We start from the raw sequence: 15,806 nt of genomic DNA, 5'->3' as shown, positions 1-15,806 counted from the left end.
TTAAATTTTTATTCACGTACCTTGCCAAACTAGGCTGGAATTACTGGGCATGATCATAGCGCCACCAGTGGCTATTACCAGTTATGTCCCTTCTAAGCCTCTAGTTCTTATGGACCAATCAGATTCCACCTCTCGTATCACTCGCATTTGCTTCAAACAAAATGGTGGTGCCCAGTCGGGACGATCTGATTGATAATCAAGATCTATGTTGTGACGAAACAGGTCTTACATCGCGAAATGCATCAAATCATGTGAGCACCTTGATTAAAAACATGAAAAGATTTGGAAAATATCTGTTGACAACGAGTTGGCAGTGCACATGCTATGCAACTCCTGCAATTGATCGAAATCTGCACAAGTTTACAAACCGGATGTCGATTTTGTTGCGCGATTTTGATTGGATGATGCATAGACTCGTTAGTCAAGCCAAAATGGAGCTCCATGATACCAGCCTTGTTGGGCCAGGGTGGAAACTGGACTTTTACAGCCAGTTAACTCTCTTGCCTAGGGAAGGTGTCACATCAGTTGAACTGTGCCTTGTTTTGCACCTCTTTGAATATTTTAATTGCAGAGTTGGATATTACTTTGTAACTGTTTTTGTTTATGAAAGGTGAGGTTTATTCATGTGATGATTGAAAATGTGATTTCAGACATGGCAGAAGAGCAAGACGCAATGGAAGTGGACCAGGGTGTTCCACCAACTCCAAGTGCTTCTCGCATCTTCAATCCAGCTGGTTTGTAGCTTTGAAAAATGTGATAAATATGTCTCTTCTTCACAATAGAAACCATAACAATGACATGCCTCCTACAGATAATGTTTTGAGCAATTGAGTTTTTACTCTAGGGTTTCTATTTTAATTGGGTTATTACAGTTTTCATTGGGTAACCAATATTTTTTCACTCATCTATCCATCACGCTGTTGGGTTTTTCTGAAAATTAGTGAACACTCTAAGATTTAAAAAAAATGAAATAATGTTTTAGATGTATATAACTGCTCTAAATATATAGGCTTGACTCAGAAAGTCAATTAGCTTGTAATTGTGTTTCGGAAATTAGCTCCTTTGTACGCATGCTGAGAAAGCTTCATCGGGTATTAACGTGTGCTGTGCTTATACATTTGAGCTTTTCATATAATGCATGCTTTTCTGTACGTAAGTTAATTGAAAGTAATTGGGTTTTGAATGGGTTTTTTTTGGTATTTTACGCAAATACACAGTTTATCTGTAGCTCTGCTCTTACTGACACAAGTATAAACATGTGACAGGGATTTAACAAGACCTGCTCAGAGACCTTTATTTGTCCAAATTCTGCTGCAAATGACAGTAAATATTCCCAAATTGAATATGTAATCAAAAAACCAATTCCTCAGAATTTACAAAAAGAAGAACCCCCAATTTTGAACAGTATCACAGTTTATTTAATCCTCTATAAATCACTGCATGACAAATTTGTGCTTTTGAATCTCATCAAAGTGGTAAAACTCCACAATTGTAGACCCTGTTCCATTACTTGTAAAAGTGAGAGGTACTTCACCGCTCTTGCTGCAACAAACTTCAGTGGAATCGAGTCATGGCTACCATTAAAATAAATATCAACAACATCGGTTCCTGTATCTTGTGATCTGGTTTCCCTATTGAGAAACCAACAGCAGAAACAGATACTACAGGCTAGATACTACAGGCTAGATCCTACAGGCTAGATCCTACCAGCTGGTGTACAGGTTATTTAGGTCTGGGAACTAAAGTAACATGACTTGGATTCAGAAGAAAACAACTAATGGCTGTGTCTTATCCATACGACTGGTGTCTAGTGTTCAAATTAAAGCATAAAGGTCAAGAGGACCCCATTGTTGAGTGTTAGCGTATAGGGGTCCCCAGATTCAAGTACTAAACAGTGTTCCCGTTTACCGGTAATTACCAGTTTTTTACCGGTAAAATTTGGCTTGGACCGGTAATTCATGTGACTGCCAGTCCCTGTGGAGGGGCAAATAACATACCTTATAAATCTTTGTTGTTGAACAAAACATCAGTGATATTCATATACCGTATTCGACGTAATAAGCGCTCAGGGCGCTCTCAAAAAAAGAAATAGGGGGCTCTTATTAGAATATTATTTTGGTGGGAAAAAAACATAGTTGAAAGATATATTTCGTGGTTTGTGCTGACAGCCTGAAATGTTTATGTACGACTGATATATTTATCCAGAATTAAATTGCCCATAAATAAGGGTGCACAGAACACACGAGTGCGTATTATACCGAATAAGTAAGTCTTTTGTACATTGATCAATCGGAAGGGATGCAAATTTGGCTGATTCACTAGTCAATAACTCAGCAAATATCGCAGTGGGCGCTTATTAGAGCGGGGCGCTTATTACGTCGAATACGGTAAGTACATTTTTCGAACAAAGTCAGCTTGTCTGTTACCATAAGGGTTCCCCCTTGTCTATTTCTAGGTTAAATATCCATTTGTAGCGACATTGTCTCGAAATATTAAAAAACAAAGAGAAAATTGTGACTGAAGTTTTTGTGATTGCCGTATAGATCTAACTAAGTTACTTCAGAGATGACATCTTTGCACTGAACATGAAGTTGAAAGAATTAAAACCAAATAATTTGCATACGTTTCCTTATTTGTTGAAAGTTGGGACTGGCCAAAATTAGGGGAGACTGGTAATTTTTAGAGTTACCAGTCCACAAGGACTGGCAGTTTCAAAAGCCAGCGGGAACACTGATAAAGGGGAAGACCTCCAGGGCCCCACGACCCTTCTTAATTTGCGTGGGTGGTGAAATGATATTAGTGAAATACTGTTATATTATATTCATTAAGACACTCACCACTACCCTCTTGTTCTTCAGATTTTGGAGCTATTGAGATTCCGAATGCACCGGAGTCAGTCGCGACATACGACACTAATGGCCCCCGCCTGATGATCACACACATTGTGAATGAAAACTTCAAGTCCTATGCGGGGGTGCAGACGTTGGGGCCTTTCCACAAGGTGTGAAGATCCGGGGTAGAATTGGTCTTCAGAAACCCATGCTTGTCGTAACAGGCGACTAATGTGATTGGGTGGTAAGGCTCGCTGACTTGGTTGATGCATGTCATCGATCCCAAATGCGTGGATCGATGTTCATGATATCAATCACTGGATTGTCTGGTTCATGATGTCAAACACTGGATTGTCTGGTCCAGACTCAATTATTTACAGACTGGCGTCATATAGCTGGAATATTGCTAAGTGCGGCGTAAAACAACAAACCAACCAACCACAAAGTGTGAAACTGGTTGTGTTTGCATAATATATCGCAGTTTTACACTTCTAACCACTGTTTATTCAAAAACTACTTCGAACTGATTTATAGGACTGGCTAAAAAGATTGATAATCAGAATTATCATTGCTGGGAAGAAATATTAATGATGAATGATATGAAAACTGTGTCATGGATAATATCTTACAGGAACAACTGTAATGAAATAAAGTTTAAATTTACCAAACAGACTTATTATCAATCATGTCAATTGCCAAAGACGGTTAGCAACCATTTTTGTTGTAATTTAAATGTCCACGAAGTAATCCGTGCATAAATGTGTCAACACTCACCAGTGGCATGAAATGTCTTTACTTGCTCAAAGTTACTTCTCCGATATTTATTGATAAATAGTTAACAATTATAGATTTCTATGATCTATATCGATAACCAGTCCTACGAATTTATTGGATTCTCATTGTCCATCTTCTTCTGTACCCGTGAAGATCCGGGGTAGAATAGGTCTTCAGCAACCCATACTTGCCGTAAAATGCACTGCATACATCGTCCTGCCACGCATTCATTCTTCATATGAATCACATCTGTCAATGTTTAATGTTCACAGATGCCATCAAACAAGAAATTTATGTGATATGATTTTGTAACTATTTTCATTTCACGCTACTTCGCTCTGCTTATGTCATAAGTGTATTGCATTGGTGTTTATTTTTGGGGTTTATTTTTTCAATGTCTGTTTTTATTTTGCAGAGTTTCACCTCAATTGTTGGACCTAATGGCAGTGGAAAATCAAATGTCATTGATTCCATGTTGTTCGTGTTTGGATATCGGGCAAACAAGATACGATCTAAGAAGATCAGCGTTCTCATCCACAACAGTGAGAACCACAAGAACATCACCACATGTACCGTGGCAGTGCACTTTCAGAGGATAGTAGACACAGGGGTGAGTAGAGCTATACTTTGAGAGGATAGTAGACACAGGGGTGAGTAGAATATTGATTGGCAATGTCAAACCAGTCACCTCTCCACTTGGGACAAAGCAAAGCTTCTAGCTTCATTCTGATTTACCACCTGCACCAGGTGCAACCAAGTAAATATATCAGGTTATTTTGAATATTAAATAAATTCAAAGAGAAAATAAACTTGAGAATGTGCTCCAGTATTTTTGGGGGGGGTAAATCTGTTTATAGCTTTTTCACATCATGATATCCAGTAAACAGAAGTTTCAAAGTGTCTGTTTGATGTGATTGTAACTTCATGAGTGACTGTTCTAGTGGTAATTGTGAAGAACGAGTTCAGCAAGTTCACTGTATTCATACCACATATATATATTTCACTAATTTCATGAGCTTTTGTTTCCTGGAGTCAAAAAGATTTGCAGTTCTAAAAGAATTCAGCTTTCCACTTTTATCAAATATAACTGTTGCCGTGCACCTGTGGTGGGAAATGTTACCTGCACTGGGTGCATCCTGGCAATTAAAGTGACCCGTATTAGCAATGTTTTACCTGCACTGGTGCAGCTGGGCTATAGAGAAATCGATCTCTGAATGTGGATGCTTGTTTTTGTCGCAGATGTAGTGGTGACAGTGTGATGAAGCATGCAATCTTTTGATGATAACAGACACACAGTTTTGTTGCTTTGATAAATAGTTCAACTGTTCTCTTCGAATGTTTACAGTTGTTGAGAATGACAGGGTCAGAGTTCATGTGTCAGAGTTCATGTGTCAGAGTTCATGTGTCAGAGTTCATGTGTACAAGCTGGGGCTTTCCCCTTGTAGAATATGGCGGGAATCTGTGCCGAAATCCCAGGCCAGGTTCTCTCCCCTTCTTTATAGTTTAACATTTCAAGTATATGGAGGTACAGTGGTCGCAATAAGCTGGGAAGTAATGAGTAAACAATTACTTGCTTATGAAACCCACTCGTTGAAATGTGCTTTTTGTGTCCCATGTATTCAATACCAGGTGGGTTTGGGTATAATCCATGAACAGGTTGAAAGACACAGTCTGGTATTATTTCCCTGTCTCCAGTCATCCCTTCCCACACTATTTCACCCCTCTCTCTTCCAGGCCAATGTCTGCCAGGCAAAGAATGCAAGTTTTCTTTATCTGATAATAATTAATTTGCCAAGCACCTGTCATTCAGCATTTTCCAAAACTTCTTGTACTTAGATTTCCCTGCCTGACACAGTGCTTTAGCTTCCCTACCTTATAGTTATACAAACAGACAGGACTAGAACAGTGACAGTTGAAACAGACTATAGCCCATGCCCCGATACCCACGAGTTATCAGCCTTTGCCCAGACTCTCTCATATTCTTCTCTGTCTGCCAACAACAGAGTTGTTATGTTGGAGCAGTTTCACCTTCTCAGCCTCCACCAGTTGTCCCTGCCCAGCTGTCCCCAGAAGGAGGGAGACTTGAGACTTACTGAAGGACTTGGCAGTTAATGCTGGATCTGCTCGTCACTCGGATCCTCCGCCCGGAGCTCCGTGGCCTTCCTCCCCTCACTTCCAGACTATTGGAACCTCATTATTGCAGGCCAATGTCCACATTCTGATGGCCAAGAATGCAGTGAAAGCCCAGGACGTCAACACCATTATAGCTTCCTCTCCCCCTCATTCCTGGTTTCTAGGAAAGGTTCCTCAAAGATGATTCACAACCTTGCTTTCTTCAGTCCAAATTACCTCTCTCCTGATGGACCATCTCATCAATCTGGACCTGCAAGACGCTTACCTGCACATACCCATCCATGCAGCTTATCGTTGCTTCCTCCGGTTCGTTTTTTTTCGGGGCCAGCACTTTTAATGGAAAGTGGAACAGCTTTTCAACCCCTGTTCTCCTTCCCCAGGTGATTCACAAGGCAGCTAAGACCAGGCCTCTGAGTCTGCTTTTGGTCACAGCTTTCTGACTGGCAAGAGTATGGTTTCCCAGTCTCCAGAGGTCCCTGAGGGCCAAGGGGTTCTCTGCCCACAACGCTGAAGAGGTTTCCAAGGCTCATTGCTCCTCCACTTGCTCCCTCCATGATGACAAGTTGCATTCTTTTCACGCCTTTCGCTCATCCTGACACATCATTTCATTAGATGTCACCGTCCCTCAGGTGGCTGATTTCTTGTTATATCCGCGCCCGTCCCATCACCTCGCTGGCTCTACCACCTGTCTTGCCTCAGTGCCAGAGCTCTACGCCAATGTCCGGTATTTTCAATTTGGAAGGTCAGACAAAGAAGTCTTGTCGTCCAGCTTGGGATCTCAATGTGGTTTTACAGGACTTACGTCAACTGCTGACGTCTGCCTGCTTCAAGGTCTCTTTATCAAGACTTGCCTTCTCCTGGCCCTTGCCACGGTGGCCAGAGTTAGTGGGCTTCATGCCGTTGCTACACCTTGGTCTAGTTCGGTCAGCGGCCACATGGCCATGTCCATCTTTGTCTCTCCTGGAAAAACTCACTGCAGGGTCAACCTGATCATCAGTTCCACATTCCACTACATTCGGAGATTGTCGGCCTGGAACTTGCGCTCTGCCCTCTTCGGGCCCTTCGCCACTATCTGCAGGTGTCCATGCAGCGCCGACACCAGCATCAGCATCAGCAGTTATTCCTCCCTGTCTCAAGTCGTGTCTCCTTTGGCCCAGATCGGTGTCCTTTATGCGTATTGTCGTTTGGGCCTGCAGCTTCTATCGGCCCACAACCCACATGAGATACAAGCCCTGTAATCAACGATGTCCCTCCACGCTAACACATCCAGACTGACTATCATGGAGAGGTGTTTTTGGTCATCTACAACTTTCTTTGCCTGTCTCTATCTCTGCTACGTCTCCATTGAGGACGTCGAGGAAACTCACAGCTTTGGACGCTTGTCCTAGCTTAGCATCTGGCCAACCCCCGACATCTGTAACAGCGCCTTGCCTGAGGAATGAAGTCACCCTTTGGCTCAACGGCTCCGATGTCTTGTTCCCTTGTGAACATTTTATGATGCTGGGTACTGTTCTGTCAGTACCCAGGACAATACAGGTACCATATTCCCCCTCTCTCAAGCAAGATGTGGTATACCTTGCTGTTGATCATTGTCAAGCTCTGTTTCTCTCTACGTTCAGACCATCATTCTGTCCCGAGATGGGCTTGACCTGTCATATCCTAGTCAGATGAGGATGGGGCTGCTAACTCGCTGCCACAGTCGCAGTGCTTCCTCAACATGACTGGTGCTTATCAGTCAGCTTATCAGTTAGCCCGCCTTCCATTTCAGTCCAATAAAACACTGTGTTGCATCAGGTAAGGTAAAACGTTAGCATTTAGGGATAAATGTAATGTTTTTATACTTACCTGACGCTACACCATTAGGCCCACCTGGACTTCAGCAGCCTCCTCCGCCTACTCCACCTTACCGTTATGGCACCACTCTCTATGCTGTGCCTGCTGTCCAACAGTGAAGAATTTTAGGGAGTACAGGCCAAGGTGGATTACTCGGGGGTATCAGGGCATGGGCTATAGTATAGTCTGTTTCAACTGTCTCTCTGCTCCAGTACTGTCTGTTTGTATCAAATATCTAAAATATTCCACTAAATACTAATTATTGGAATAGCTTCAACCAAGGAAGACCATAACCCTAGGGAGATTATTCTTGCATCTTATTTCCTTTTTGGGGGGAAACTGACTTTGAGTTATTTTTTCCAGCCAGGGGATGATGAATATACAATAGTCCCCAACTCCAAGTTCGTGGTGTCTCGTACGGCGTCTAAGGACAACACCTCCAGCTACTCTGTGGATGGGAAGCGAGCAACGTACAAGGAAGTTGCCAGGTTTCTCAGATCATGTGGAATAGACCTTGACCACAATCGGTTCCTTATTCTACAGGTATGTTGGTGGGCGGTGGTTTTTGTTTTTGTTTTGTTTATTTGGTTGTTTAAAGTAGTATGTGAGTGAGTGAGTGAGGTTTAACACCGCTTTTAACAGTATTCCAGTTATATCACGGCGTGTCAGCTTCATGCGGGAGGAAAGCCCGAAGTGATGCAGGTCTCAGTTCGGTAAAACCCACGAGCACGGGTATGGTGCTGACAAACCTAGAAACATAATTAAAGTAGTATGTAACCAAATAAACAGCATACATGTATTGCTTAGAATACAATATGTGACTACCGTGTTCAAGAAAATTTAAAAAAGGACATGAAAATGAAACGTGTGGCAGACTTTATGATAATGCAGGCAGTGCCTGAGAACCAAGATTTTTCTCTTTTTTTCAGCCTAATAAGCATAAGGCATCTCACATACTTTGCTGTGGTCACCCCGGGACTCAATAATAATCCTATAGCCCCCAGTTCCCACGACTCACAAATGTGTTGCACTCTTGTATCATAGTCTACTTGTAAGATTGTGCAGTCTTAGTTACAATGTAGTCTGTCTAAATACCAAGAGATAGAGACTTCATTTCTGTATTTGACAGACTCTTTTACATCCTGAAAAACTAAAATGCAAAGTCTACGTGATTGACACCTAATATGTTGAGTTGGGTGAATTGAGAGAACAGTAATTATTACCCATGGTCAGTTGCCGCCATTTTGAATGGATACAGGGGAGATAACAATGTGAGAAATTAATCACATCCTCGTTTCAGCCATTTTGTCAATCCATTTTGAAGGGAATCATCATTTGTGAATGAATTTCTGAATAGATTTTATGTTAAACAATACAGATGATAATGAAACTTGATATATATTTTACCCCAATACACTGGAACAATGTTTGAAAAGTATATTGCAGTATTTCAGTACTACCTAGCAGTTACCCCCTTGATTGGAACAATGACAAGTATTTTATCTGAACAAGTCTTACGTATAAAGGTCAACGTATTGGTGCACTTCTTCGTTCTGTTTGTCTGCAGGGTGAGGTAGAGCAGATAGCCATGATGAAGCCAAAAGCGCTCACTGAACATGAGGACGGAATGCTGGAATTTCTGGAGGACATCATCGGCAGTAACCGTTTCAAGGAGCCCATTGAAGTATTGTCGAAGAGAGTCGAGTCTCTCAGCGAGATGAGAGCAGAGAAGGTAGGCTGAAAATGATTGGTGGTGATGCAGTGAATACCGCTGAACAAGTGAGTGAGTTGGGTATAACGCCGCTTTTAACAGTGTTCCAGTTATATCACGGCGTGTCAGCTTAATGTGGGAGGAAAGCACGAAGTGATGCAGGTCTTAGACGTTTACCACTTAAGTGAAACCCACGAGCACGGGTATAGTGCTGACAAACCTAGAAATATAATCCAGGCGAACCAGGATTTGAACCCACAATCATAGGTTTCTGGCTTGCCCAAGGGATGCAACTCTGCACAGCGAATCACGGCACCTTAGACGACCATGCCCCCTACTGCTGAACAAACTTAAAACAGATAAGTGTAAACACTGGATATTGGACAGAGGCGATCCACATGCAATGGGACAGTCTATTTTCATTAAACATGTTCAGTGGTGGTTTGTGGTGCCATGCACGTCGAGTTCATGCTGTTTATTTGTCAGTGCAGAGTCAGAGGCTGTCTGTAGGTGATGTTGCAATACATGATGAAAAAATACAAATGAAAAAATTGGTCTCCAAGACATTTCCTGTGTTCCTCTGCAGCTGAATCGTGTAAAGGCGGTAGAGAAAGAGAAGGACGACCTGGAGGCCCCCAAGAATGAAGCCGTGGAATTCCTCTCCATGGAGAACAGTATTGTCAAGCTGAAGAACAAGCTCTACCAAAAATACATGTAAGTAACAACTTCAAAGGCAATGTTGGGGAACTGGTAGCCCGGGTGTCTGAGGTGTCAGTTTGCTGTGTTGGGTCCTTTCTTCATTTTTGGGGGGTCAAATGTTAGTTTGCACTGATTGTGTTTCTGGGTTTGACAGCACCATACTTGTGCAGACCAGTGAAGATCTGGGGTATAGAATAGGTCTTCAGCAACCCATGCTTGCCGTAAAAGGCGACTATGCTTATCGTAAGAGTCGACTTATAGGATCGGGTGGTCAGGCTTGCTGACTTGGTTGATGCATGTCATCATATCCCAATTGTGTGGATCGATGCTCATGATGTCAATCACTGGATTGTCTGGTCCAGTCTCAGTTATTTACAGACCGCCCACATATAGCTGGAATATTGCTGAGAACGGCGTTAAACAACAAACAAACAAAACAAAGCCTAGCAGTTGATTGGAATGGGAGTTTGTTAGACCTGCCAGTCCGACTGTCTGGCTGGGATTTACCTGAATTTTAAACACTGCTGTGTTATTTTCCAGAGGAGAGTGTGCTGTGAACGAAGAAAAGGCTACCAAAGAGTATGACAAGATCAACGATAGTATGAAAGAGGTGAACTCAAAACTCCAGGAAATCAATACAGCCAAGAAGGAGAAGGGAAAAGATCACAAGAAAATATACAAGTAAGATCTAAATGTGTTGACTGATGTCATATTAATAATTTGAGGTGTGTGCCTCAATCGTTTGAATCCCAGACCCCAGATCAGTGTGTGAAACTGTCTCAAACTTTTGCTAGCCAGGTGGGCTGTATGTTTCAGGGAGTACGAGACCTGGTGTAGATGGGGCTGCTCCTGTATGTTTCAGGGAGTACGAGACCCTGGTGTAGATGGGGCTGCTCCTGTATGTTTCAGGGAGTACGAGACCCTGGTGTAGATGGGGCTGCTCCTGTATGTTTCAGGGAGTACGAGACCCTGCTGTACATGGGGTTGCTCCTGTATGTTTCAGGGAGTACGAGACCCTGGTGTAGATGGGGCTGCTCTTGTATGTTTCAGGGAGTACAAGACCCTGCTGTACATGGGGTTGCTCCTGTATGTTTCAGGGAGTACGAGACCCTGGTGTAGATGGGGTTGCTCCTGTATGTTTCAGGGAGTACGAGACCCTGGTGTAGATGGAGTTGCTCCTGTATGTTTCAGGGAGTACGAGACCCTGGTGTACATGGGGCTGCTCCTGTATGTTTCAGGTAGTACGAGACCCTGGTGTAGATGGGGCTGCTCCTGTATGTTTCAGGGAGTACGAGACCCTGGTGTAGATGGAGTTGCTCCTGTATGTTTCAGGGAGTACGAGACCCTGGTGTAGATGGTGTTGCTCCTGTATGTTTCAGGGAGTACGAGACCCTGGTGTACATGGGGCTGCTCCTGTATGTTTCAGGGAGTACGAGACCCTGGTGTAGATGGGGCTGCTCCTGTATGTTTCAGGGAGTATGAGACCCTGGTGTAGATGGAGTTGCTCCAGTATGTTTCAGGGAGTACGAGACCCTGGTGTAGATGGGGTTGCTCCTGTATGTTTCAGGGAGTACAAGACCCTGGTGTAGATGGGGCTGCTCCTGTATGTTTCAGGGAGTACGAGACCCTGGTGTAGATGGGGCTGCTCCTGTATGTTTCAGGGAGTACAAGACCCTGGTGTACATGGGGCTGCTCCTGTATGTTTCAGGGAGTACGAGACCCTGGTGTACATGGGGCTGCTCCTGTATGTTTCAGGGAGTACGAGACCCTGGTGTACATGGGGCTGCACCTGTATGTTTCAGGGAGTACGAGACCTGGTGTAGATGGGGCTGCTCCTGTATGTTTCAGAGAGTACGAGACCCTGGTGTAGATGGAGTTGCTCCAGTATGTTTCAGGGAGTACGAGACCCTTGTGTACATGGGGTTGCTCCTGTATGTTTCAGGGAGTACGAGACCCTGGTGTAGATGGGGCTGCTTCCCTGTATGTTTCAGGGAGTACGAGACCCTGGTGTAGATGGGGCTGCTTCCCTGTATGTTTCAGGCAGTATGAGACCCTGGTGTAGATGGGGCTGCACCTGTATGTTTCAGGGAGTACGAGACCTGGTGTAGATGGAGTTGCTCCTGTATGTTTCAGGGAGTACGAGACCTGGTGTAGATGGGGTTGCTCCTGTATGTTTCAGGGAGTACGAGACCCTGGTGTAGATGGGGTTGCTCCTGTATGTTTCAGGGAGTATGAGACCCTGGTGTAGATTGAGTTGCTCCTTTATGTTTCAGGGTGTACGAGACCCTGGTGTAGATAAGGGTTGCTCCTGTATGTTTCAGGGAGTACGAGACCTGGTGTAGATGGAGTTGCTTCTGTATGTTTCAGGGAGTACGAGACCCTGGTGTAGATGGGGTTGCTCCTGTATGTTTCAGGGAGTATGAGACCCTTGTGTACATGGGGTTGCTCCTGTATGTTTCAGGGAGTACAAGACCCTGGTGTAGATGGAGTTGCTCCTGTATGTTTCAGGGAGTACAAGACCCTGGTGTAATGGGGTTGCTCTTGTATGTTTCAGGGAGTACGAGACCCTGGTGAAGCAGTGTGAGGAGACCAAGAATGAGTTCAAGGAGTTTGAGCGCCAGGACGTGAAGTGTCGAGAAGATCTGAAACACTCGAAGGCCAAGACCAAGAAGCTGGACAAGACCCTGGATCAGGAGAAGAGAAAGGTAGCACGATGTTGCAGTTAAATTAATAAGTTCCCAAAAATGTAAACCACGATAATGTTATATTGACAAATCAACATTGACAATATGGGCATGGCCATCAATATTGATGCTTACCAACATAAACATAATGATTATTAAAATTTGCATGCCAGATGTTAGTCTAAGATGGGACACTTCACTATGCAGAGTTACGTCCCTTGGTCACGCCCAAACCTTTGATCATGGGTTCGAATCCCAATTCGCCCTGATTATGTTTCAAGGTTTGTCAGCACCATACCCGTGGGTTGTAGGTTTCACTAAAGTGGTAAATGTCTGAGACCTGCATTAGTTTAGGCAGTCCTCCAACATCAAGCTGACCTGCTGTGATATAACTGGAATACTGTTCAAAGCGGCAATAAACCCAACTCACTCATTCTTGATATTTTCGAAAGCATCTTCCCAAGGCAAGGGAGTTAACTGATTGTAACAGTACAGTTTCCAACCTTGCCGCACTAGGCTTGAATTTCCAGGCTCATTCGTAGGGCCACCTGTCACTATTACAAGTTGTGTCCCTTCTGTGTCCCTCCTATTGACCTCAGGTCCCACCTCACACATCTCTTTCATTTGCTTCAAACAAAATGGCGGCGCTCAGTCGAAACGATCTGATTGAAACTCAAGATCTATATTGTAAAAAGACAGGTCTTACTTCGCGAAGTGCATCAAATCACCTGAGCACCTAGATTACAAATATGAAAGGATTTGGAAAAAATCTGTTGATGCCGAGTTGACGGTACAGCAAGATCCTTAATAATGCCTTGTGCAGGGACTGCTAGTTTGATTGATTAGACATTCATTAAATGGTGCTAGGAATTGGTTGTACAATCATGATTGATGTTTCCCTCATCCCAATCTTTAACTTATCAGGGGTGGTTTGGTAGCCTAGTGGTTAAAGCGTTCGTTCGATTCCCGACATGGGTACAATGTGTGAAGCCCATTTCTGGTGTCCCCCGCCATGACATTGCTGGAATATTGCTAAAAGCGGCGTAAAACCATACTCATTCGCTCACTCAAAACTTATCGGTTAGCTTCATTTTGCAGGGCTTGATTTAACTGTAAACATGCAGTGCAGCGTGTTATTAAAAAATGTAACCTAATATTTATATCTACCTGCACTGTGAGCATGTTACAAAAATTCAAATTTGTGATTAGGCCTTACTTTTCCACATCACAACCTGGTTTTGTCTGGTGCAACTAAATTTTCATATCAACATACACCTGGTGCAAGTTAAATCAAGTTCTTTCAATCGAGCCCTGTTTTGCTGTTTTTCAAGTTGACGTTCAGTGGAACCAGATCACATCTAACGAACTGATGGATATAACGAACTTACTTTTTTGGTCCCGACTATTTGCTGTAGTTATGCTGTATATATGCTTATAGCGAACTACGGTTATAACGAACTGAAATTAGTAGTCCCTTTGAGTTCGTTATAACCGTACTTAACTGTAAGTAATAAACATTCTCGGGAAACATAACTCTGGGTTTTGTTCGTCTATTTTTTTAAAGACAGTTGAGAGACAGGGCAAAATCATTTGTGTTTGATTATGGAAAATTCTGTTCGATTGACTGGTAGTTTGGATCTTCCCTTCAGTCTTCGATTATTATCCCCCGCCATGTGGAAGTGGAAGGGGGATATAGGAATGGGTGAGGTTCGTTTCGGGAGCAGAACTCAAAAACCATGAGATATCTTAACCAAACTTGGCACATAGATAGGTCTTGTGGTGAACTGGTGCCTTTTGATAGTTTGGGAATTTAAGAAATATTATTTTTCGAATTTTCCTGGCAATGACTTTGACTTTGACTGAAAATCACCAAACTTGGCACAGATCTTGAAAACCGTACAATATTTCTTCACCAAACTTGGCATTTAAATAGGTCTCGTGGTAAACTGGTGCCTTTTGTTGGTTGGGAGTTTTTACGAATGTTTCCTTAGCAAGAGCATAACTCTGAAACTGTTTACACATTCTTCAAACACACCTACGCAGGGTTGTCTGAGAACCGTTACCATAATTACCTTATTGAGATGTATACCACTTGACAAAGGAACTTGGACAAGGTATATATAATTACACAAGGAAGTAAATTTAAAGCCCAGCCCGGTCAAGTGTATACAATGCTCAGTTGGGTAAATATCAAGGAAAGGTCTAAAACTTGTAGATTTTGATGAACACAAACTTGTAGTAAACAAAATAGCATTGGATGAGATGACTAGATTGCGGAATGAAAGACCGTTCACCTGGACACACCCTGTAGAGAACATTCATGGCGATGGACTCAAGGTGGCTCCAGTCTACTACTCAGATCATAGATGATTCGTGCTGTACTTCTCAGTATATCTTATGATCACCCCTGCTTTAAATGATCTGGGGCGGTCGGGTAACCTAGTGGTTTAAGAGGTCGCTCGTCATGCCGAAGACCCTGGTTCGATTCCCGACATGGGTACAATGTGTGAAGCCCAATTCTGGTGTCCCTCGCCGTGATATTACTGGAATATTGCTAAAAGCGGCGTAAAACCATACTCATTCACTTTAAATGATCTCTAAGTAAAGTAAGAACTCCGTTACTTCTCCGATTATTGTTTACGTAAAAACACAACTCATTACAAATTCAGTTACATATTCTATCATTAACTGCAGATGGCAAAACAACACCAGTAATAACTTTTTTAGTGCTTGCAATTAGGCCATTTACAAAAAGGCCCAGTGAACATAGTTCACAGGGGCTAATGCCTTGCACACAACCGGACATATTGGCGGGGGATATGACTATTTCATGCTTGTTTCAATTAGTCAGAACTCTTATCGTTCAAATCTGTTTGTTTATAGATTGAGGAACTGAGAGCTGTGCCAGAAGAAAGCGAGAAAGCAATAGCAGATATGAAGAGAAAACTGGAAAAGCTAGAAGCTGACAAAGCCAAGGAAGAAGAAAAACTGAAGGATGTCATGGAAAGTCTCAAGACGGAGACAAAGGTGAGTTATGGAGAGTCTCAAGGCAGACAAAGGTTGGTTATGGTGAGTCTCAAGGCAGACAAAGGTTGGTTATGGTGAGTCTCAAGACAAAGGTGGGTTATGGTGAGTCTCAAG

At 43.0% G+C, this 15,806-nt stretch overlaps 1 protein-coding gene across 1 annotated transcript in view; it reads left to right on the top strand.

Annotated features, from left to right (window-relative positions):
* Positions 1–15,806, top strand: part of LOC124147801 (structural maintenance of chromosomes protein 4-like) — a 48,845-nt gene that overhangs the window by 2,448 nt on the left and 30,591 nt on the right. Inside the window, exons 2-10 of the mRNA XM_048390486.1 lie at positions 651–734; positions 2,859–3,001; positions 4,021–4,215; positions 7,935–8,114; positions 9,139–9,303; positions 9,869–9,996; positions 10,522–10,662; positions 12,536–12,686; positions 15,549–15,692. Coding sequence (XP_048246443.1) covers positions 653–734; positions 2,859–3,001; positions 4,021–4,215; positions 7,935–8,114; positions 9,139–9,303; positions 9,869–9,996; positions 10,522–10,662; positions 12,536–12,686; positions 15,549–15,692 — 1,329 coding nt within the window. The 5' untranslated portion in view covers positions 651–652. The remainder of the gene's footprint in view (positions 1–650; positions 735–2,858; positions 3,002–4,020; positions 4,216–7,934; positions 8,115–9,138; positions 9,304–9,868; positions 9,997–10,521; positions 10,663–12,535; positions 12,687–15,548; positions 15,693–15,806) is intronic.

This window comes from Haliotis rufescens, unplaced genomic scaffold (assembly GCF_023055435.1).
Source record: "Haliotis rufescens isolate VD_foot unplaced genomic scaffold, xgHalRufe1.0.p SCAF_9, whole genome shotgun sequence".
Lineage (NCBI taxonomy): Eukaryota > Metazoa > Mollusca > Gastropoda > Lepetellida > Haliotidae > Haliotis > Haliotis rufescens.
The sequence above is the reverse complement of the archived record's forward strand: the minus strand, read 5'-3'. Positions and strand labels throughout refer to the sequence as shown.